This window comes from Acinonyx jubatus, chromosome E1, assembly GCF_027475565.1.
Source record: "Acinonyx jubatus isolate Ajub_Pintada_27869175 chromosome E1, VMU_Ajub_asm_v1.0, whole genome shotgun sequence".
Lineage (NCBI taxonomy): Eukaryota > Metazoa > Chordata > Mammalia > Carnivora > Felidae > Acinonyx > Acinonyx jubatus.
In genome coordinates, this window is record NC_069397.1 from 27,967,936 (window position 1) to 27,989,378 (window position 21,443).

Sequence of the window (21,443 nt, forward strand, 5' to 3'; positions counted from 1 at the left end):
AGTACTTACTCTTCTTATAAATGGAAGTTTGTCATTTGTCCACCTTCCTGCAAGGTGGATTAATTAATTAATTAATTAATTAATTAATTTACTTACTTAGAGAGAGAGCGTGTCGGGAGAGGGGCAGAGGGGCAGAAGGGGGAGAGACAGAAAGAGAGAGAGAGAGAGAGAGAGAATCTTAAGGTCTTTCCTAATTTCCAATATGACTTCTTTCTTGAAAAATTATTTAGAAGTTAAATATCAAATACTTGGAATTTTCTGGATCTCTTTCTGCTTTTGATTCTATTTTGGTCTTGGAATGTATTTCGTATGATTTCAATCTTTTAAAATTTACTTGTTTTATAGCCCAGAAATGGTCTTAGTCAATGTTCCATGTGCATTTGAAAAGAATATACATTCTGCTGTAGACTGAAATGTTCTACAAATGTCAATTAAGTCAAATTGGTTGATGATGTTGTTTAGGCCTTCTATAAGCTTACTGATTTTCTCCCCACATATTTTATCATCTACTAAGAAAATATGTTATACCTCTAACTGTAATTGTGGATTTTCCTATTTCTCCTTTCATTTCTATTAATTTCTTGCTTTATGTACTTTGAAGTTCTGTTATTAAGTATATAAACATTTAGGTTTATGTCTTCTTGATGAATTGCATTTATCAATATATAATTAAATTTATAAAATATACCTCTTTATCTCTGCTAATATTCCTCATTTTTAAGTCTATTTGCCTGTTACTAATATAGCCATTCCAGCTTTCTTTTAATATTTGTATGGTATATCTTTTTCCATCCTTTAACTTTTAAACTATCTTTTTATTTAAAGTGGGTTCCTTGTAGGCAGCATATAGTTGGATTTTACTTTTTATCTAATGTGACAATCTCTGATTTATAATTGGCATGTTTAGGGGCACCTGGGTGGCTCAGAAGGTTGAATGTCCAATTTCGGCTCAGGTCATGATCTCATGGTTCATGAGTTTGAGCCCTGCGTTGGGCTCTGTGCTGACAGCTCAGAGCCTGGAGCCTGCTTTGGATTCTGTGTCTCCCTCTCTCTCTCTGCCCATCCCCTGCTCATGCTCTGTCTCTCTTAAAAATAAAATAAACATTAAAAAAATTTTATAATTGGCATGTCTACATTTTATGGCCTCTTCCTCCATCTTCAAAGTTGGAGAAAAAGAGAATAAAGCAGAAATCAATCCTATTATGCCTCCTAAGGTTGTTTCATTCAGGAGGATCTCTTCCTGGGACTGGTGAGTTTGAGGGATATTTATTAGGCACACAGCATGGACACTGGGGGACCGAGACAAGTTTTTGAAGAACTATAACAATGTTCTTCCTTTCATGCTTTCCTAAAGTCTTACTAAGTAAGGAGTAAGGAGAGCCCAAGTAAGCTATAAAGTACAAGTTGGGGAGGGGAAAGGGACAGTGTTGGACTGTTCTGATGTGGCTCACTGGTTTTGTAATGAAAAAATTAGGGAAGGGGTTGGGGGCAGGAGTAGATATAAGGAAACAGCACAATTCAAAGGAGAGCCCAAACTCCGTGCTGACGGCTCAGAGCCTGCAGCCTGCTTTGGATTCTGTGTCTCCCTCTCTCTCTGCCTCTCTCTCTCTCTCTCTCTCAAAAATAAACATTAAAAAAATCAAAATGCAAAGAAAAGCCCACAGACTGGAGTCAGAACACCTTTAATATAAGCCCAGGTTCTGTGCTTCCTCGTCATAAGAATGTGAGAAATTTAATTGTCTTGGTTTATAAATATGTGATATGAAGGCAATAATATTTGCCCTTCATGATGGTTTGTACAAATGCTTTCTAAACCAGTTTCTCCACATGATGGTGTTATTTTAGGGAGAACACAGTAAATGTCAACTCTGAGCCATCCAGATGAGAGTGGTAGGGTTGCTGGTGATGGTTCAAGAGATTTTGTCCTTTATCTGATACAATCCAAACTTTTGACTCTTAACAAGATGTCAGTATATATGTGTAGTGGGAAGCACACCATTCTTGATATCACAGTACAAACTCCTTTCAGAATCTGATAAAAGCCATGAACTTGTTCCAGAAAATGCATGCCACAAAATTCTAGGGAAAGACTTAATAGACCCATTGAGCCTCAGTCATAGACCCCAGGTTTAAGAATCCTGATATATAGATACCAGTAAACAAAGAGAAAATACAAAAATCTGGTTTACCAGTAAAAAAATAATTCATTTATAGTTACTTATACAAATAACTTATGTTTCCATACCATGTGGTACAGTTCCTATTTTGCTTATAATTATGTCAGATTGACTTGGCTATAAGTTTGATTTGGTTACAAACTAAACTTTTTTTTTTAACGTTTGTTTTTGAGAGAGAGAGAGCACGCACAGGCAGGGCAGGAGGCAGACACACACACACACACACACACACACAGAATCCAAAGCAGGCTCCAGGCTCTGAGCTGTCAGCGCAGAGCCTGATACGGGTCTCAAACTCACAAATTGTGAGATCACGACCTGAGCCAAAGTCAGGCACTTAACCAACTGAGCCACCCAGGTGCCCCAATAAACTAAACTCTTGATGCATCCTCCACCTTTATCATTTGTTGTTCATGTGGCATAGTGTTGTCTATTTACAACTTTAAAAGGAAAAATTAGACCATTTCTTAAGAGCTAGAATTCTGCCTCCAGTTTCATCTGTTGAAATAATTATTTCTCACATTGGAAATTGTGTGCTCTTATGAAATAAAATGGTGGGTGAGAGGCTGCAAGGCAGACTGGAAGGTGTTCAGGCTTCAAAAGACAGACCTGGGCTGGAATCCCAGCTCCTTCACCATTTACTAGAGTTCAACCTTAATAAGCCTTTTAAACCCTGGCCTTCCCTAATGTCATCCTTTAAATGGGAGTAACCCTACTTAAGGGGTTTCTATGAGGATTAGGGACAATGCAAACAAAGCACCCAGGCTGTACTGGATGCTAAATAAATGGTGCTATTATTATGGTTAAGCCCTCGGTGTTACGCAACAGCAGCTAGGTTGCCCAGGGCTCCCAAAGCCACATAATCAAACTGGCAAGAGATTGCTGAGTTCAGGGGACAATTGCTTACTCTGTTGGGGGAGTAGCAAATGTCAGAGTTCGATAACTGTTGATCTACCTCAAGGTGCCAGAGAGCCATACTCCATATAATGGTGTGTCTTGCTTTGATGGCCAATGAAACATGACTTTCGAATAGCACTTTGCTGGCTTTTCAGGAGGCTAGTGCAATTTCTTAAGATGGTTTAAATATCCGGAACCAACACATTCAGGGGAAAAAAAAACAGTTCAATAATAACAAATATTCCTTCCTTACTGTTAGCTTCCTTGTTCCTTCTTTCTCCGGCTCAGGGAATACCAATTCAAGGACTAATAACTCTTCTGACACTTTTTTTGTTTTCTTCCAAGAATATATTTTCATGTCTGAATAAGTGCCAACGCCTTCCCTGAAAGAATGGGTGCATTCTGAATCACGTTCACCGATTTTCAGGTCAAAGTTTCCGAGCATCAGTGGAAGGCAGTGTGGCGTGATAAGACAAGTCGAGTCGAGGACTCAGGTCACCTGGGTCTGAATCTCCATCACCATTTCGGAATCACCATTTCACCATTGTGAAAGGAGTCGATGGTGCTGCCTTAGTTTTCTCACTTGTAAAGGGCACCAAATCCGGTCCCGGGTGTGAACGAGCTTTGTCGCACGTGCATGCGATAAAGTCGCACGCACATGATCCAGAGGTACCGCAACCTGACCGCACCCAATAGCTCCGGCTGGGTCCCGCCAGCTCCGGTCGCTCGCCTGCGGCGCCGTGCCGGGAACCGTAGGTTGCGCGCGCAGCACCTCCATAGCCTCTCAAACCCCGCTTCTCCGTTGCCAGGGGAACTGGGGGCTGTGCGCTTTCCGGCGCTGTCGCGAGGAGTCGCAGCTGTCATGGCGGAGACAGTTTGGAGCACTGACACCGGGGAGGCTGTGTATCGCTCCCGGGACCCCGTGCGCAACTTGCGCCTCCGGTAGTCGCATCGTCCCAGAGCCCTGTGCTTTTATACTCTCAAATAATTCGAGCCTGAACCTCACTTGTTTGCTGAGTGCCCCCTTCCGCTTTCAATCCTGATCTCTGCCTTTCTGGTCTCCTCGCGTCTCCCTCACTACCCTCAACCCTCTCCACTCACAACTTCCAGACCTATCCAAGCCCTCTCAAGTCTCTGCCCTTCTCAAATTCCTCGGAGCTCTGTGTACCCAATACACTCTCTAATCGGCACTCTTTCCCTTAGGATCCCGGGCCGCGCTCGCGTGCACCCAGCACATCTTGGTAGCCCCGCCCTCTTCTTCCTTTTGCTCCCCCCCCCCCCCCCATCTTTGCTCTTTGTTCATCTCCAGGTTGTATGTCTTGTAATCAGTATTTCGGGCTTTTCTTTTCCTGACAGAGTCCACCTGCAAAGAATCACATCAAGCAACTTCCTCCGTTACCAGCCTGCTGCCCAGCCTGGGAAGGACCTCATAGACTTGGCCACTTTTAGGCCTCACCCAAGTGCCAGTGGGTGTTTGGTGGTGATGCGACCCTTTGGGGATCTGGGGAAGGGCCTGGGGCCGTAGTAACCTTTTAAGACCTAGTAGACCCGGTTCTGTAGTCTTTCTGTAGAAAAGGCATAGAGAGGTTGAGTTCCTTGCCCACGGTCACACGGCTGGTAAATGTTGAAGCAAGGATTTGATCCCAAGCAGTTTCAATTGCTCCATTATGTTGTGTATGGAAATTGAGTAAGACCTGATTCTTGCCATCAGGAGTTGATCCGAATTGTGGTCAAATGTAGTAAAATAACAAAGATTATACCTTAGATATGTTATGAATCTGCCTAGAAACCTAAATACTGCTTGTGGCATTTTTTTCTAAGAGAAAATATGCCCCAAATTCCTAATATATGTGTATATTATATATACACACGCTTTTAAAAACAACTTAAAAATTTTTTTAATGTTTATTTATTTTTGAGACAGACAGAATGCGAGTGGGTTAGGGGCAGAGAGAGAGGGAGACACAGAATCTGAAGCAGGCTCCAGGCTCCAAGCTGTCAGCACAGAATCTGATGCAGGGCTCAAACTCACGAGCTGTGACATCATGACCTGAGCCGAAGTCGGACGCTCAACTGATTGAGCCACCCAGGCGCCCCTAAAAATAACTTTAAGTTTTACATATATCTATACCACACACACATACACACTATTTAAAAATAATTCTTAATTGGCATCTGCTTGAAAAGGGAACATATTAACATCAACTGGTGTCTTGCAGTTTACCTTATCTTGGAAGCCAGAAGAGTGAGGAAGAGAGGACAGTGTGTTTGTGTTAAATCACTAATCTCTCTGCTTTTGTTGTTTCTGTTCAGATATATTCTTGGGCAAGAGTGGGCTGGTGGGTTGTGAAGCATGTGTCTCTGAAAAAGGCATACTCAGCTAAGAGTGTATTCAATTTGGTTCTTTAAATACTCACCTTTCCTCCTCTCTTCTGGCACTTGGTCTCTTAAAGGTTATAGGGCTTGTGGTTCTAGATATATGGTTTCAGGAATAGTAAAGGTAAAAACACCAGGGTTCCTATCTAGCAAATGTAGACAGTTGGGATTGAGGAAGAGGTATTCAGCCCATATCTAAATTTGACTCCTGACACTGAATTAGATTAAGTAATTCCTGGGAGCCACGACTTCCTTTTATTCAAATTAAAGTAGTAATTAAAACTTCTTGGGTCCTAATCCTGGCTTCTACATATATCCACAGCCTCTCTAACCTTTGTTTAGAGTGAGTGCTTAATAAATCCCCAAACTCCAGCTGGTTTTGTGGCAAATATTAGAGCAGGGACTTCAGTAATAACCAATCACAGAGCAAGAAGTGGTGCTGATTTGACTCAGACGTTTGACTCACTCTGTCGTCTTTGGAGGTGGACACCGCTCAGAGGAAGAGGAAGAGGAAGAGGTCGTGATTGGGTGGCAGGAGAAGCTCTTTAGCCAGGTGAGCCAGTGTCACTTACCTACCTCTACCTGGTCTACCTCCACCTGGCTGGTAGGGGGGAAAGATTCTTGATACATATTGTCTAATTTCCAGAAAGTTATAGCAGTTTATACATTCCCCTGATGCATTTAAAGGGCAGTATAACATAGTGACCAACGCTACCCTGTTTTATGATCCTGGGTAAGGCACTTTTCACCTCTGGGTGAAATCTGCCATCTGTAACAGCAAAGTTGGATTAGACTGTCCCTCTGGTTCCTTTTAGATCTAACATTCTTGGATCCCCTGCCCTGCATTAATTCAGGTAAATGGAAATTGGCTATGAAAACATGTCAAATAGCATTAACTCTATAATTAAATTTCTTTTTAATGTTTATTTAGTTTTTGAGGGAGAGAGAGAGACAGAGTGTGAGTGGGGGAGGGGCAGAGAGAGCGGGAGACACAAAATCTGAAGCAGACTCCAGGTTCTGAGCTGTCAGCACAGAGCCTGATGCAGGGCTTGAACCCACGATCCGCGAGATCATGACCTGAGCTCAAGTCGGTCGCTTAACCAACTGAGCCACCCACACGCCCCAAGTAGCATTAACTCTACAGAACTGATTTGACTCAACAGTTACAGGGACAAAAGTTTGACATATTCTCAGTACATCTCTGTGTCCTTGTTATCTCAGTTTGAAGTAGATCTGTACCGAAATGAAGCGGCCTGTCAGAGCCCTTTGGATCATCAGTACCGTCAAGAGATCCTGAAGCTGGAGGCTTCGGGTGGCAGGAAGAACCGACGGATTTTTACCTACACTGACTCTGATAGATACACCAATGTGGAGGAGGTATTGTTTTTTTCTGGGGTCCCATGGCTTCCTTCTCCTTTTCCTCCCCTAGCTTCTGGTCTCACCGGGTTCTGTATGTTAAGCCAGAAGCCTGTTAAGGGGCAACAGACAGCCTATGTAGGAACTGCCTCGTGCTGCTGGCAGCCAAGCCGGACAGTGGGCACAGTTTTCGGGTGGTGTGGCTGCTCCTTCTCCACCTGCTAGAGGGCCCGGGGAAGCTGGTAGTGTGTCTAATGATAGGCTTGCAGACTACGGACCCGAGGGAAGCAGCCCCTGGGCCGGACTTCCTCCGTTCATCATGAGAGGACACAGGTGGGTGGAGTCCTGAACCATCTAGATAAAACTCATCAGGGGATGCAGCCACAACTCTGAGTCTGTGGGTTTGAAGAGGGACTCAGTACAGCCGTCGGGAGCAGCTTAGTGCCCTTTGCCTGTGCTCACGTACCCTTGTGGACTTGCTTTACATGTTCATCCCTGTAGGACATGTTCTTTCTTCCCGGGAAATGTTAAGCTCCTTGAGAGTGGAGCCTGTATTTTCTGATTTTTGTCTATGACCTTGTAGCTCTGCAAGGAGCAGGTATTAAATGAATGTTTTTGAAAGATTGGTGCTTATGTTAGGAAGGCTCTGGGTTGGTAGCATATAAAATTTGGGTTTTCTATTTTAGAAAAGTAAATGACATTACACTTAGTGCTGAATTACCCATGCAAAGGACTTTTCACGCGATACTTTGTATCCCATTTGGCATCTTCCAAGTACCTGGTAATGTCAACAGCTACCAGGCACACTCGCCCAACTTTTTGTTGGTGTGTACTCAGAGATTGCACACTCCTTTTAATATTATCATAAAGAAACTCATTTCTGAAGGATGATATGCTGCTAAAATCTTGGAGCAAACCAAGGCATGGTAGGAATCTTCTGTGCCATGTTTGTGCTACTGCTCTCCTCCACTGACACATACAGTTGTGAGGTGTGACTGTTAGATTCGGGTCCCAGATGAGGTTTCAGAAGGAAGGCTTGCCTTCGGTACCTGATCCCATGTGGCCCTGACCAGATGGATCACACAGGGCTGCTCTCTTCTCCTAGCACTGTCAGAAAATGACCACCGCAGCCCGGGAGGTGCCATCATTCTTGGTTGAGCGAATGGCAAATGTCAGGCGCCGACGGCAGGATAGGCGAGGGATGTGAGTGCAAATCTGTATGGGGGAAGGGGTGGGGGGGGGGCCTTTGTAGTCCTTCCAGGCCAATATCCGGATACGTTCACCCACTCGAGCTTCCCATTCTGCAGTAGGCCCTCCCTGGGTGTGCTCCCCTAGATTCCTCCTTTAGGCTCCTTAGGAGGTGCGGTGTCTCCCAGGGAGGGCAGCATCCTCAAGTCACGAATTGTCACCTGGGAACCATCAGAAGAATTTGTCAGGAACAACCATGTCATCAATACCCCTCTTCAGACAATGTACATCATGGCAGACCTGGGGCCCTATGGAAAGTGAGTGAAGCCTCTCACCCCCCCAGCTCAGATTCTCCTGCTCTTCCCTCGCTAACCATCACCCGTTACAGTCATCCTGGGGTATGTGGGAGGGAGGGACTTTTTCCTCTTGTACTTCTTAGTTGTACTCAGAAGAAGGTACTATGATGGTTCTCGCTATAGCCTCTGTCCTCTCGCCTGATGTGGGCTGACTATGTCTTCCTCTCTCTGGAGGTGGGACCAGTGGTCCTGAACCTGGGTGTTGATTTTCTGGTATCTAGGCTTGGCTATAAGAAGTATGAACATGTCCTCTGTACTCTGAAGGTGGACAGCAATGGTGTGATCACAGTAAAACCTGACTTCACTGGCCTCAAAGGACCCTACAGGTGAGGGAAAGAAGAAAGGGAGAGTGGAGACTGGCATTCCTTCCCTTGGCTTCACTTCTGGCCCCTAGTTGAGATTCTGAGAAGTCCTTCATCTTCTCTGATTTCCTTATTCCCAGGCAATGGTTCGTATTCTGTTTTCTGATAGACTCGTAGGATCGTAGGGACCCTGTTCTCAGAAAGTGTGCAGCTATACCAGTTTGAAAGGGATAACTTCGGTGGTGTAGTTAAGTGAAAATAATCCTCGGTGCCGCTACATGAAGGGACCGGCCTGAACAGGGTGAGGGGAACTCAGCCACATCTCCTCCTCTGGGCTGGCTATTCCTGCCTCCATGTCTTACAATAACAGGACAATAAATTAGAAATGACCTAAACCTACCTGTCTGTTTTTTCGGGTGAGAGAACCGGGTGCCAGGGAAGTTGTGCTTTAGGGCTTCCCCGTGACTGTGAGGCAGAAAGGGGCCCCGGACCTATACTCTGTGTCCACTCTGATGCCCTTTCTGCTCTTCCACTTTGTTTCTCTCTCCTGCTCATCATTTGGCCTTTTTCATCGTTGGTGAGAGTTGGTCTTTTTGTGGTTTGACCTGACAGAATTGAGACCGAGGGGGAGAAGCAGGAGCTGTGGAAGTATACTATCGACAACGTGTCCTCCCTCACACAGCCGGAGGAAGAGGAGCGGGAGCAACGTGTGTTCAAGGATGTAAGAGCGAGTTCGTTCCAAGCGCGGGGATGAGCCTTGGTGCCCGGGAGCTGAGCCCACGTCCGAGGTTGATGTGCGCAGTTGCAGTCTTTCTTACATGGGAAGCACTGCTGAGTGTCAGCCACAAGTTTTTGATAACATAACATGATAACAATGACTATTTATTTTGAGTGTTTGCCAAGCTTTGCTAGGCCCCTCACATGCTTTATTTCATTTAGACAATACTACAACCCTTTGAGGTGAATACTTTTATTATTACCGTTTTATAAATGAGGAGACTGAGATTGAAAAGCTAAGAAGTCTGCCCAAGGTCATGGGCTTGTAAGTGCAAAAGCCAGGATTTGGTCCCAGACCAGCAGACTCCAGAGCCTCTGTGCTTCACTTTAAAATGTCAGTGACAGTAGTGTTTGGGGCGCCTGTGTGGCTCAGTCAGTTAAGTGTCTGATTCTTCATTTCGGCTCAGGTCATGATCTCGCAGTTGTGAGATCGATCCCCACGTCGGGCTTCACGTTGGATGTGGCGTCTACTTAAGATTCTCTCTCTCTCTCTCTCTCTCTCTCTCTCTCTCTCTCCCTCTCCCCATCTGACCCTTCCCCCCGCCCCTGTTCATGTGCATGCTTGCTCGCTCTCTCTCTCTCTCGTCTCTCTCTCTCAAAAAATTAAATTAAATTAAATTTAAAAGTCAGTGGCTTGGATGCTTAGGCCTCCAGCTCTCTGCGGCATTTCCTGCCACAGCTTCTTTTCTCCCACCCATTCAGACCTGACCCATGGCCTGGCTGGGGCTGCATCTTTAGTTTTCATGTGGTTTGTTTCCTCAGCTCTACGGCCGCCACAAGGAATATCTCAGCAGCCTGGTGGGCACTGACTTTGAGATGGTGAGTAGCATGGCTGCCCGCAGCACCACGAGCTGGGTTTGGCCAGGGCATTCGGACTGTGGCTGAGTAATAGCACGTTTCTTAAAGGACATATTCTTTATGCCAGGAGGAAGTCAGAGGATAGCATGTAGAGCACAGTTCTTGTGACGTGTTTTGAAATACAGCATATTGACAGAACCATTAATGAAAAAGAAAATGTCAGGGAAAAGGTTCTAAAAGGGCACACGTGCTAGGGATTGCTTTCTCTGGGGTGGGGGTTGGGTGGTGAGAGGGGTACGTCAGGAATGTTTATTTTGCATTCCCTAAACTTAGTAGTTTTACGTTTTTATCAGTGGTTAACACATGCAGGTGTTCCTTTATAATTGTTTTTAAAAATAAATGTAGGGATGAAAAATATCTTCCTCATTCTTCATGTGGATATTTTTCCTAAGATGCCCCATGGAGAGGGAAGGGGAATCATTTCTGTTTGTCAAATACTTTAGCTCTTAAACAACCAAAACAAAATAGTTTATGTCAGTCATTCTGTGGTCCTGTTCTTTGTCTTCTTTATTCCGGGAGTTCCATTTCTACGTCAGGAAACAAGCACAGGATTACCCAGCAGTCTCCCTCTCTCCCCAAACCAATTCGTTATTTTTATATTGCATTAACAGTAGACGGGCAGTGTTAAAAAGTTAGATAAGAAAACACAAGTAATTAAAAAAGTGAACTCCCTCCTTCCTTGACCAGGCGTCGAAAGGGAACAGGGGTGTCCAGCTGCGCCCCCCAACCCTGTATGGCGAAGGGTGGCAGTTGTTGCTTCCCTTGGCTATTCCTGTAAACTCTCCACACTTCATTGCCCTCCTCACCCTTTAAATTATGTGCTTTCTTTTCTGTTACAAATTTTAGAAATGAAGGAAACCGATCTGTGGAGTGGCAGGGTAGGGGGGAAGCTCAATAGTGACGCACCCAGATCTGGCGGCCAGTGTCAGGTCTTCCTGGGGTTTGTGGACGGGCTGGCGGAGACGTGCTGACTCCCCCAGATGCCCTGATCTTTTCCCGCTTCTCTCCACCTTAGACTGCCCCAGGTGCCCTCCGGCTCTTTGTAAACGGAGAGGTAGGTAAGTGCCTTGCCAGACAGAGATCCCTTGATGCTTGGGCAGGCGCCCCGTAGAGCTGCGAAGTAGCTCCTGTGGCCGCAGCGGACGCGCCAGGTTGTCTGTACTACTTGGGAAACTCAGTCCTGAGTCTTTACTGGAAACGCAGAGAGTTCCTGGCCCTCCAGGGACTTGCTTCCTGACGTGTGTAGGCCTTTCAGGACTGAGTTGGGTGCTAAGGGTGATAGGAGAATGAGCTGAAATCATTTCTTGTTTTCTTAGTTTCAGCCCAAGGCTACGAGTATGACAATCTCTATGTGCACTTCTTTGTGGAATTGCCAACCACTAGTAAGTAATTTTCATAAGTCTCTTTTATACCCATTCTGACAATTTTCTAGAGGAATTCAGTCAGGCCTCCTTCCCACCTTTTTTCAAAGAAATAGTTATTGTCTTTTTCAAAGTCATAGATCACTTCCAAGTTGTCATATCCTGCGGTGACCTTCGTGCATTCACCCTACATGACCTCTCAGAAGCTCGTGGCCCAGCTTGCATTTCCTCACTGAAACTCCTTTAGGCTTCTGGCTCCACACTTCTCTCTTCTTTCTTGTAGGTGGCTTGTCAGTCCCCTTGGTTGTTTGCTCATCTGTTGGTCTTAAAGCATTAGAGTGTCCATGGCTGGGCCTGGGCCTTCTGTTACTCTCTCTTTACAGCCTTTCTAGGTGGTCCCATCCATCCATGACTTGTAATGGCATCTCAGACCCCCCAGATTTCTCTCTAGCCTTGGCCTTTCCCCCGAGCTCCAGGCTCATATCCAGCTACCTCTTTGTCATTTCTGCTTAGCATGACCCAGAGGACTCTTGATTCTCCTTCCTGCATCAAACCTGCCTTCATGGTCTTCCCCCATCTTAGGGAAAGAGTCCCTTCCCTAAGGGACATGGCAATGTCATTTACTTAGTTGCTGGTGCCAAAAACCCAGGAGACACCCTGAATTCCTCACTTTCTCTAGCTCCTTGCAGCCCGTCATTCTACCAGCAGTTTCTGTCGGCTTTGTCTTCAAAAGATGTCCTGAACATCTGCTCTCTCGAGCACCCTAGACCAAGCCACCTGCATCTGTCATCTTCTGCCGTGGCCAATGCATTAACTTTCTTACTTACCCTGCTGCTTGCTTTACACCTCATTTGCCACAGGCGCCACAGCCACATGGCTTTGAAAATGGAAGCTAGCTGTGTCTCTCTTCGGCTTTAAACCCCAACAGCTTCCCCTCCCACTTAGTGTAAGAACCAAGCTCCAGAGCCTGAATGAGCTGGCCCCTGCCTATCTCTCCCTCACAGAATTCCAGTCAGACTTTCTGTTCTTGAACATGCCAAGTTCATTTCCACCTTAGGGCCTATTGGGGATCATTTCCTTTGTCTGAAAACCTTTCTGTCTATCTTTGCACGAATGGTTCTTCCGAGTTTAGGTCTCAGCCAAAGTGTCACCTCTGAGAGGTCCTCCCTCACCATCCAGTCTAAATGAGCCTGTTTTATTTTTAGTAGAGCATCTGTCACTACCCAATAGCCTCTTGTTGGCTGGTTTGTTGTGTTTCCCCTGCCAACTGGAATGTCAGTTCCATGAGAGACGGGGATCTTTTCTCTCCCCAGTGATGGGTCATAGCACATAGGAGACACTCAGTAAATGTTAAGTGAATGACTGAGTGTGTGAGTGAATGAACCGATAAAGGAACTTTGTCTTTTTCTCAACCACTTGCCTTCCTCCCAGGTCAACTGACTGTATATATGCCCCTTGGCTTTCAGATTGGTCAAGCCCAGCATTCCAGCAGCTCTCAGGAATAACACAGACCTGTGCCACCAAATCCCTGGGAATGGTATGGAAAACAAGAGGGGTATCTGGAGGGGAACAGGACTCCGAAGATTATCAGGACTGGGGAGGATTCAGAGTTGGCTCTGGCCCTTCTCTGTGGGCTCTGCAGGGCTACCTGGTCCAAGGGCTCCCTCTCTGTCTTTCTGTGGATGGTAGCAGCCTGTATTTGGGCGTCCCCTCCCCTCTCAGCCTCTTATTTCCTATCTTGGGTGAGAGTTTTTCCCTTGTGAAGGTATGTCATCGGCCACAGAGAGAACAAGTTTCCGTTGAGGCCTAGCCTATCCCATGACACCGAGTATAAAATAAAACTTCTCTTTTTTAGGATAAGGTGGCTTACTTCTCCTACCCATTCACATTTGAGGCCTCCTTCCTCCATGAAGACGAATCTGCTGGTGAGTAGCTCAGTAGATCCTGGGCCCAGCATCACCTCTGGTGGTACCCTCTCGTGGTGAAGGCCTCCTGTGACCTGCTGCTTCTCTCATGTCTCCCAGATGCTCTCCCAGAGTGGCCTGTGCTCTACTGTGAGGTCCTCTCACTGGACTTCTGGCAGAGGTATCGCGTGGAAGGCTACGGGGCTGTGGTGCTGCCCGCCACCCCAGGTGACCTCTTGTCCCTGCCCTCCACGTGGCCTCTGTGCCCCAGCTCCTAGGAGCGAGACTTAACACTTCCAAAAGATTCCATCGCTTCCAGTGAGAAGTAGGGACGGTTAGGAATTAGACGCATTTAACTTGCAAGATTCCTTGCTCGTTTTGAGGAATTTCCCCCGCTCTGTTAGAGACAACTGAGTGAAATTGCAACTAACCGCAAAGTAGGGCAGCCTGAGCATCTGTGGTGTCCGCTCCGAGCTCCGCTGATTTGACTCGCGGCCTTGAGGGACCGGCTCAGGCAGGGTGGGCTCTCAGCACACATGTATTGGATGGATCAGCATTCATTTTGAAGTAATAGCCACTGTCTTCTGTTGTCAGGCATTGCACTAAGCGCGTCTCGTTTCATTCTGCCGACCTCTCTGCGAGTGTAGGTGCTATACCATTTCCGTTTTACCAGTGAGGAGAACGGAGATCATGGGGGTTAAGAAACTTGACCTGGGTATGCAAGTAACAACTGGCAGAGCTTTTAATTTCTAGCTGATTGATTTCCAAACAGGTGCCCCAAGCCCCCATGATAACCTTCACCAGAGGTCAGGTGTTTTCGTGGTTGATAGGCCTGTGTCATTGCTGGGGGTCAGTGAGAGACCACATGCCCTTTCTGGCTGTGGCCCCATTGTCCTTTCTGCATAGGCTCTCACACCCTGACAGTCTCCACGTGGAGACCCATGGAACTTGGCACAGTGGCTGAGCTGAGGAGGTTTTTCATTGGCGGCTCTCTGGAACTGGAGGACCTCTCCTACGTGCGGATACCGGGAACCTTCAAGGTCACTTTTGTCTCTAGGCAGACTTCATGCTGGGAGCTTAGGTTCCTGTCTCTTCTGGAGAAGGTGGGATCAGGGTTAAGGCCCCTTAATTGCATCATTATTACTTAGTCCCCTCCTGCCTGTGGTTTAAGCTGGAGGTCATGGCCACATCTTGAACCAGGTACAGACATAGGAGATCCCAGGAAATCTCCTATCCTAGGAGATCTCTGGAAATGAGTATACTCAGAGATTCCCCTGGTCCCGTCAGAGTTACTGGCCCCTCCTTCCAGCCCATCACGGACGCTTCAGTAATCGAAGGTGGGGAGGATTGGCAGGCTGCTTATAAGGCTGCTATTCTCCAGGGAGGTTGGAATGTTCCCTCATTTACAGTTGGGAGCCCAGTGTTAGCCTTGAGATGATGGAGTCTGGGTGCTGGAATGGGGTTTCCCCATTCTCTCCGAGAATGGGAGTAAGGATGGGGGTGAGGCCAGCGTGCTCCTGGGATCTAGAAGCCACAGAAGCCTGATGCTGTCTTAACTGCACACCACAGGGAGAGCGTCTGAGCCGCTTTGGGTTCCGCACTGAGACCACAGGCAGCGTCACCTTCCGCCTGCACTGTCTGCAGCAATCCAGGTGAGTAACCCTGGCCTCTGCCTCGGGGAGCCTTACCCCTGAGGGCTGGAGAACAGCTGTGGCTGTGTGGTGGGTTTGTGTGCAGGGCCTTCATGGAGTCCAGTTTCCTCCGGAAAAGGATGCAGAGTGTGCTGGACCGTCTGGAGGGATTCAGCCAGCAGAGTTCCGTTCACAGTGTGCTTGGTAGGTCTCCCTGCCCCCCCGCAGCCGGCCACCCAGCACCAGCAGCAGCCACGCTCCTCCCCACAGCGTGGCAGCTGACTGCTATACTTGCTCCCCTCGCAGAGGCCTTCCGTCGCGCCCGGCGCCGCATGCAGGAGGCCCGAGAAAGCCTTCCCCAGGACCTGGTGAGCCCTTCGGGAACCATGGCGTCCTAGCTCACTGCTGCACTGGCCCCTGGGCAAGAGGACAAGATGCGTGATGGCTAACGCTGGTGTCCCCCTACCTTCATCCTTCTGACTGGTGACCCCATTGACCTGCCGAGAACCAGAAGAGCTGAGAAAATCCCAGGCCGGTGCCTCTGCCTGGTCTTCAGCAGGGTCTCCTCCCTGCTGCGAAGCAATAAAGCTGGAGACCCTATGGTCCCCGTCTTCATATTTCATTTACTGCAAGTGGGAGTCACCCCAAGGCAGACTTATTGGTTTAGCTCCGTTTGGGGTGACCCCACAGTTAGCTCAGTCCTCAACACAGCCTCTTTTCTGGCTTGTCTCACTGTCTCCCAGCGGAGAGCCGCAGGCAACTCCTGGTCTGCAGCCTGCATTACGGATGGAGGTTCAAGGTGCACCAGGGTGGCTTGGTCGGTCGGTTCAGCATCTGACTCTTCATCTCTCACCTCAGGTCTTGGTCTCACAGTCGTGGGTTCGAGCCCCGCATTGGGCTCTGTGCTGGGCGTGAAGCCTACTTAAATAAAAAAAATGTAAAAAGAACAATGGAGGCTAAAGAAAGGTGAGAGATATCTTGAATTCCCGGCCCAAGAGCCTCAGCCTCCTCTTTCCAGGGTAGCCTGGGCTTGCTGCTTGGGCTTGTTGTGTTTGGAGATACAACTTATTTCTGGAGTAAATGAAGGCTAAAGGCAGTGCCCAGTCCTTTCTGCTAGCTGGGTAGTACCTTTATTGTGTTTTCTTGTACATAAAAACTTTGTATATTGACTGATGTGTTGGCTGGTTTTCTGCTCAGGTTGCTGGCGTGGCCAAGGTGTTCTCCTGAATCTTTCCCTTTTCTACCCTTTCCTATCCATAGTGTCTCTTTTGGTTCTCTTATGTGAGCCCGCAGGAGAGCCTTAGGGGTTAGTGCCACTGGTGTCCTGGCTGTGCTCCTTCTAGATATTTGGAGCAAAGCCCAAATGTCATGCCCTCCCCAGCCTAACTCAGAAACCAGCTCCTGCCCCCCAGCCGTCCTTTATTGGTACGAGCAGAGCGTGCTGCCCAGCGTGCAGGCTCCAGCAGAGGGTTGTGGGATGGCCAGGACCAGGTGTGGGGTGGCCTGCAGCCACGGGCAGGTGTGGGGGACAGGCTGGGAAATAGAAAAAAGCTGGAAATCGTTCAGATGACTCTTCCTGCCTGGGCCTCAAGACCTCCTTTCACCCAGAGCTGATGCCTGACCTTCTACCTAAGAGGTTCCCAAGGTGGGAGGGTTCACTGCTGCTGGGAGCCCCAGCCGTGACTCCCAGCCACAGAACCAGCCCTGAGCCATAGCCAGCAAAAGCGTCAGCAGGCGTGCTTGCTCCGGGGGAGAAGGCAGCCTTGTGGTCTTCCCTACGTGATCCTGTGTCCGAGGCTGCAGACGTGGAATGGGCTCCTGCGGAAGCAGCACAAGTGAGCCAGTGTGGAACTTGCTGGGTGTCCAGACATGGAGCTGTGTCGGGGTGTTAATGACTGGGCTGGAGTTGATTCGACACTTCCCAATTGCCCCCCAAAGTCCTGAGCCTTGGATTAACATTCCAGAAACTAGCATACCGGGAAGCCATTAGGGAAGAGTACCCTGTCTCTAGTGGCAAGTTTTGTTGTCTCTGCTGAGAGGCCTAAAGGGTCTCAGCCATCTGGTCCAGGGAAGGATGTGGAAGCCTGGCCCCACCCAGGGCTGTTGGAGGAGGGCCCCCCCCTTACCTGCAGAGTCCTCACTAGCCTTGCCAGGCTGACAGATCCAACCTGGGGATGTGGTGCAGCTTACAAAGCCCTGGGGGTAAGTGTTGGCCCTGAAGATGTCCCTCGAAATGGTGGGGATACCAGTATGGTCATACACAATTCCAGACCAGGAAATCTGGCCCAGGGCCTCGTGTGTTAGGGAGGAATTAACAGGACGGGCACCCATTGCATGCCAGGTGCTTCACATCATTTCATTCACTTCTCCAGAATTCCTGCGAAATAGGTATTATTCCCATTTTATAGACGAAGAAACAGGTTCAGCGGTCAAGTAAATTGCCCAGTATAAATGCACAGTAATTTAGCGGCCAGGACTGGATTTGAACCCAGGTAGATACCAAATCCAAATAAGTCAAGTGTTTAACCATAAGTTTAGGAAGGAAACCAGATTTAGCCGTTTCTGTCCATGTTTTCTGGGATCCACTAGCCAGGAAGAGCGAGGCTGACCAGCCAATCTCATGGGTTAAAGGTGCCCGTAGCTCAGGCAATATCAGCCTTGCCTGGCCCACTGTCTCTCTCCCTCTGACCAGTCTCTCCCCAGAGGAGCCTCCTGGTCTTAGACCCTGTGAACTTGGAAAAAAAAATGAATCTAAAAAAGGCACTTTCCCCCTTGCTGAGACTTGAAATGCTAGTGCTTTTCTGCCCTTCCTCTGGGGCTGGTCTCTTTAGGGTAGGGTCACTTACCTGTCACCATTTCAGGCTCTTGTGAACTGGTTTTCAAAAAGAGAAACCAGAAGAGGCCCCACTTGGGCCCCTGGCGAAAGAGGCTCTGCAATGGCCCCAATCCAGACATCAGTATTGTCAGGTGTCCCATACAGATTCAGGAGCTTCCTTGCCAAATCCGGGTTTTGCAGCACCTGGCTAAGCTGTGCCAGATTCCGGGGCTGGGAAAGCCCACAGAAGCGCCTCCGAGCGTTGTGCCCTGTAGGGAAAGGGGCAGAAGCGGATTCAGTCTGACTTCCCTTTAGCTTCTACTTCTCCACAGTTTCTCCTGAGAGAGCTCTGTGGTCCGGAAATGTTAGGCAGGACAAGATCCCTGCTGACAGAAGAGGCCCGAACCTTCCAAGTGTCAAACCACTGCGCTCTAATTTTCAAAGCAAGTAGACAACCAGGCTTTGCGAGTGTGTCCTAACATACGAAGCTGCAGTAATCCAACACTCATAACCACAGGGATGTGATTTATTGGGCTCAGGCACATCAATTAGGTGCAAATAAGATAGGACCTAGAACATAAAAGACTGTTAATCAGGTTTGTAGCAGGAATGAGTGAAGAAGTAAATAAGTGAACAAACCAAGAAATGAAATGTGGTTAATCTACTCAGAAAAGGAACACATGCTATGATTCCATTTACATGAAAGACCCAAAATAGGCAATTATGTAAAGATAGAAAGATGATCAGTGATTGTCAGGGGCTGGAGTAGGGACAGGGAGGGACTGTTATTATAAGGTTTCTCTGTGAGTGATGAAAATGTTCTGACATTAGCAGTGGAGATCAGTGGGCCAAAGACCTTAACAGGCAAAACAAAAACAAAAACAAAACAAAAACAATGCACAACTCTAAATTTACTGAAGTCATTGATAAAGTCATTGAATCATATATTTCATATGGGTGATTTTTGGGATGTGCTAATTATGTCTCGATAAAGTTGCTTTAAAATTTGTTTTCAGCTGCTCAGAAATTTCCAAAGACCAGCCATACTGATTTCTCTGCTATTAGGATCCCACAATAGAACCAAGCCCGATGATGGGGTGGGGACCAGCAAGATACGAGAGAGGTTTGGCCCAATCTTGAAGAAATGCTTGCCCAATATTGTCCATTGAACTACAACTCACAAACACCACCTTCCAGCTGAGCAAAGGAAAATGATGCAATGTTTTACCTCACTAAGCACAGTTATGTGATCATCTCTTCTGATCCTCACAATACCATTTTGTAATCTCCATGGTATCAATGGATATTTGCTTGAGCAACTGTGACTTTTAAAAAAATTTTATGGGGGTGCCTGGGTGCTTCAGTTGGTTAAGCATCCAATATCGGCTCAGGTCATGATCTCGTGGTTCGTGAGTTCGAGCCCCCAGTCGGGCTCTGTGCTAACAGCTCAGAGCCTGGAATCTGTTTCAGATTCTGTGTCTCCCTCTCTCTCTCTGTCCCTTCGCCCCGCTCACATTCTCTCTCTTTCTCTCAAAAGTGAATAAACATTTTTTAAAAATTTAAAAATGAAGGTTTTTAACATTTATTTATCTCATTTTGAGAGACAGAGAGAGAGCACAAGTGTGGGAGGGGCAGAGAGAGAGAAGGAGACACAGAATCCGAAGCAGGCTCCAGGCTCTGAACTGTGAGCACAGAGCCCTACGCGGGGCTCGAATCCAGGAATCATGAGATCATGACCTGAGCCGAAATCAGATGCCTAACCAACTGAGCCACCCAGGCGCCCCCAACTATGACTTTTTTAAGGTCACTCCACCATTAAGTGGAGTTCAAACAAGATCATCCAATTCCAGGTTTGGTGTTTGGAATGGAGGAGACTGTCAGAGCTAGTATCTGGAGAATATTTCTGGGACAGCTTGGAGGAAAGGGTGTAGGGGGTGGGGGCACAAAAACTGTGTGGCCCTTGGGTGGGGGCCGGGGGCTAGCAATCTCAGTTCGCCATCAGGGTGCGCCCACAGCTCTTTAGTTGTCAATAGCACCCGCGTGTAAGGAGGAAAGAAACTCAGGTTCCTGGGTGCCTGCTGTGTGCCCGCCAAGTGCTGTGTTAGGTGAGGTAGAGACTGCCCCCACTCCGTCATACACGGCCAAAGATTAGCCAAAGCAGATGGGGCTTTGGGTTGTATTTGGACAAAAAAGTAGGGAGTTCAGGGGAGGGAAGCAAGGTAGTGACCAAAGCCTTCCCCTAACATTGTAGCTTAAACAAGGGGAAGAAAGAAATTTTGAACTTGATTCAAATTTTACTACTTCCTAGTTATGTGGCCTTCAGAAAATTACTAGATTATCTTTGAGCTTATTTCCTCATCTATAAAAATGGCTGTAATTGTTGCTTCTCAAGGTCATTAGCAGAACTAAATGATTAATATCCATGAAAATTCCTAGCAGAGTGCCTATGTTTTCTTCTTTTCCGGGATGAATTTTTCTTCTTTCCTGGGATTCTTGTGTCGTCCCAAAACAGCCGAGGCTGTCTTAATTTTACTCCAACTGTTCCTGCCTCGGGGGCTCTTGGCCTTTCTGCACTTAGAGCCGGAGTCAGTTTCTGTATCCCTGGAACCTGAGTCTTCCTCCTTGGAGCTCGCCTGGGTAAGTGGGCAATGGAGTTGTTCTTCCCCGCCCTTTGGATCTACTGTTTTCTCTACCCGGAAATTCCTGAACTGCTTGGTCCACTCTTGTGTCCAAGTCCTGGCCGTGCTGTGAATCTACAGCCAGAGGCCGTACAGTGGCTGGAGAAGATAGGACAGGATGGCAAAAGGCTGGTCCCAGGGATGCTTTACCACATCAAGCGTGGCCTCGCATGCTTCTCGACCACAGCACATCGCCTAGACAGTGGCAGTCAGAAAGGATGCACCAACGGTCTTCTCTGAAACCCGCTCACCACCAGCAGCAGCAACCCGAGGCCAAAGCCTGGGAGGAGGGACGGGCAGCCTCCCTGACCCGGGAGGCCGCGGTGTGGTCCCGGCTGCGTTGCTTGTCGAGAGCCACCAGGTCCAGCCCGATCCTCCTCACTTGACAAAAGAGCCGGTCCCGCAGCTCGTCCACTCACACGGAATCTTGAGGGTTCAGCGTGGCAGGGGTGGCCATGAGGCCTGGGATGATGGGGTTGATGCCACCTGGTGGTGGGGAACGTGAACAGCACACACTGGATCAGCCTCTGGGGAGCCCTGGGGTCATCGCGTGACGCCAAGCTAGCTCAGAGCTGGACAAGCTGGTCGCTTGTATTCTATAATGTTTGTATCCAGAAACAAAGGCCTGGGTAGACTCGAAGTGTGCTGGGGCTGGCAGAGAAAGTAGTGACCCCCACTTCTTAAAGAAGGAGCAGAAGACAAGCTCCTGTGAGGCCCGCAAGTGGCCAGTCTGACATGAGTCTCCTCCCCTTTTTGGAAATCCTCTG

General features: G+C 47.8%; 1 protein-coding gene across 2 annotated transcripts; it reads left to right on the forward strand.

Moving 5' to 3' along the window:
• Positions 1-3,877: 3,877 nt before the first annotated feature.
• On the forward strand, positions 3,878-16,352 carry MKS1 (MKS transition zone complex subunit 1). Of its 2 annotated transcripts, XM_015088402.3 has the most exons (18): positions 3,878-4,016; positions 4,431-4,540; positions 5,933-6,003; positions 6,672-6,827; positions 7,912-8,009; positions 8,183-8,311; positions 8,572-8,676; positions 9,265-9,373; positions 10,192-10,248; positions 11,303-11,345; positions 11,604-11,669; positions 13,115-13,185; positions 13,504-13,573; positions 13,673-13,780; positions 14,459-14,592; positions 15,122-15,204; positions 15,290-15,387; positions 15,490-16,352. In XM_015088402.3, the coding sequence occupies exons 1-18, from the start codon at positions 3,937-3,939 to the stop codon at positions 15,579-15,581; spliced, it is 1,680 nt and encodes a 559-aa protein (XP_014943888.1). In that variant the 5' UTR covers positions 3,878-3,936; the 3' UTR covers positions 15,582-16,352. The 2 variants fall into 2 exon arrangements, with proteins under 2 accessions (XP_014943888.1, XP_026890018.1); XM_027034217.2 differs by lacking the exons at positions 3,878-4,016; positions 4,431-4,540; positions 5,933-6,003; positions 7,912-8,009 and having other exon boundaries at positions 6,689-6,827.
• The last annotated feature ends 5,091 nt before the right edge of the window (positions 16,353-21,443 follow it).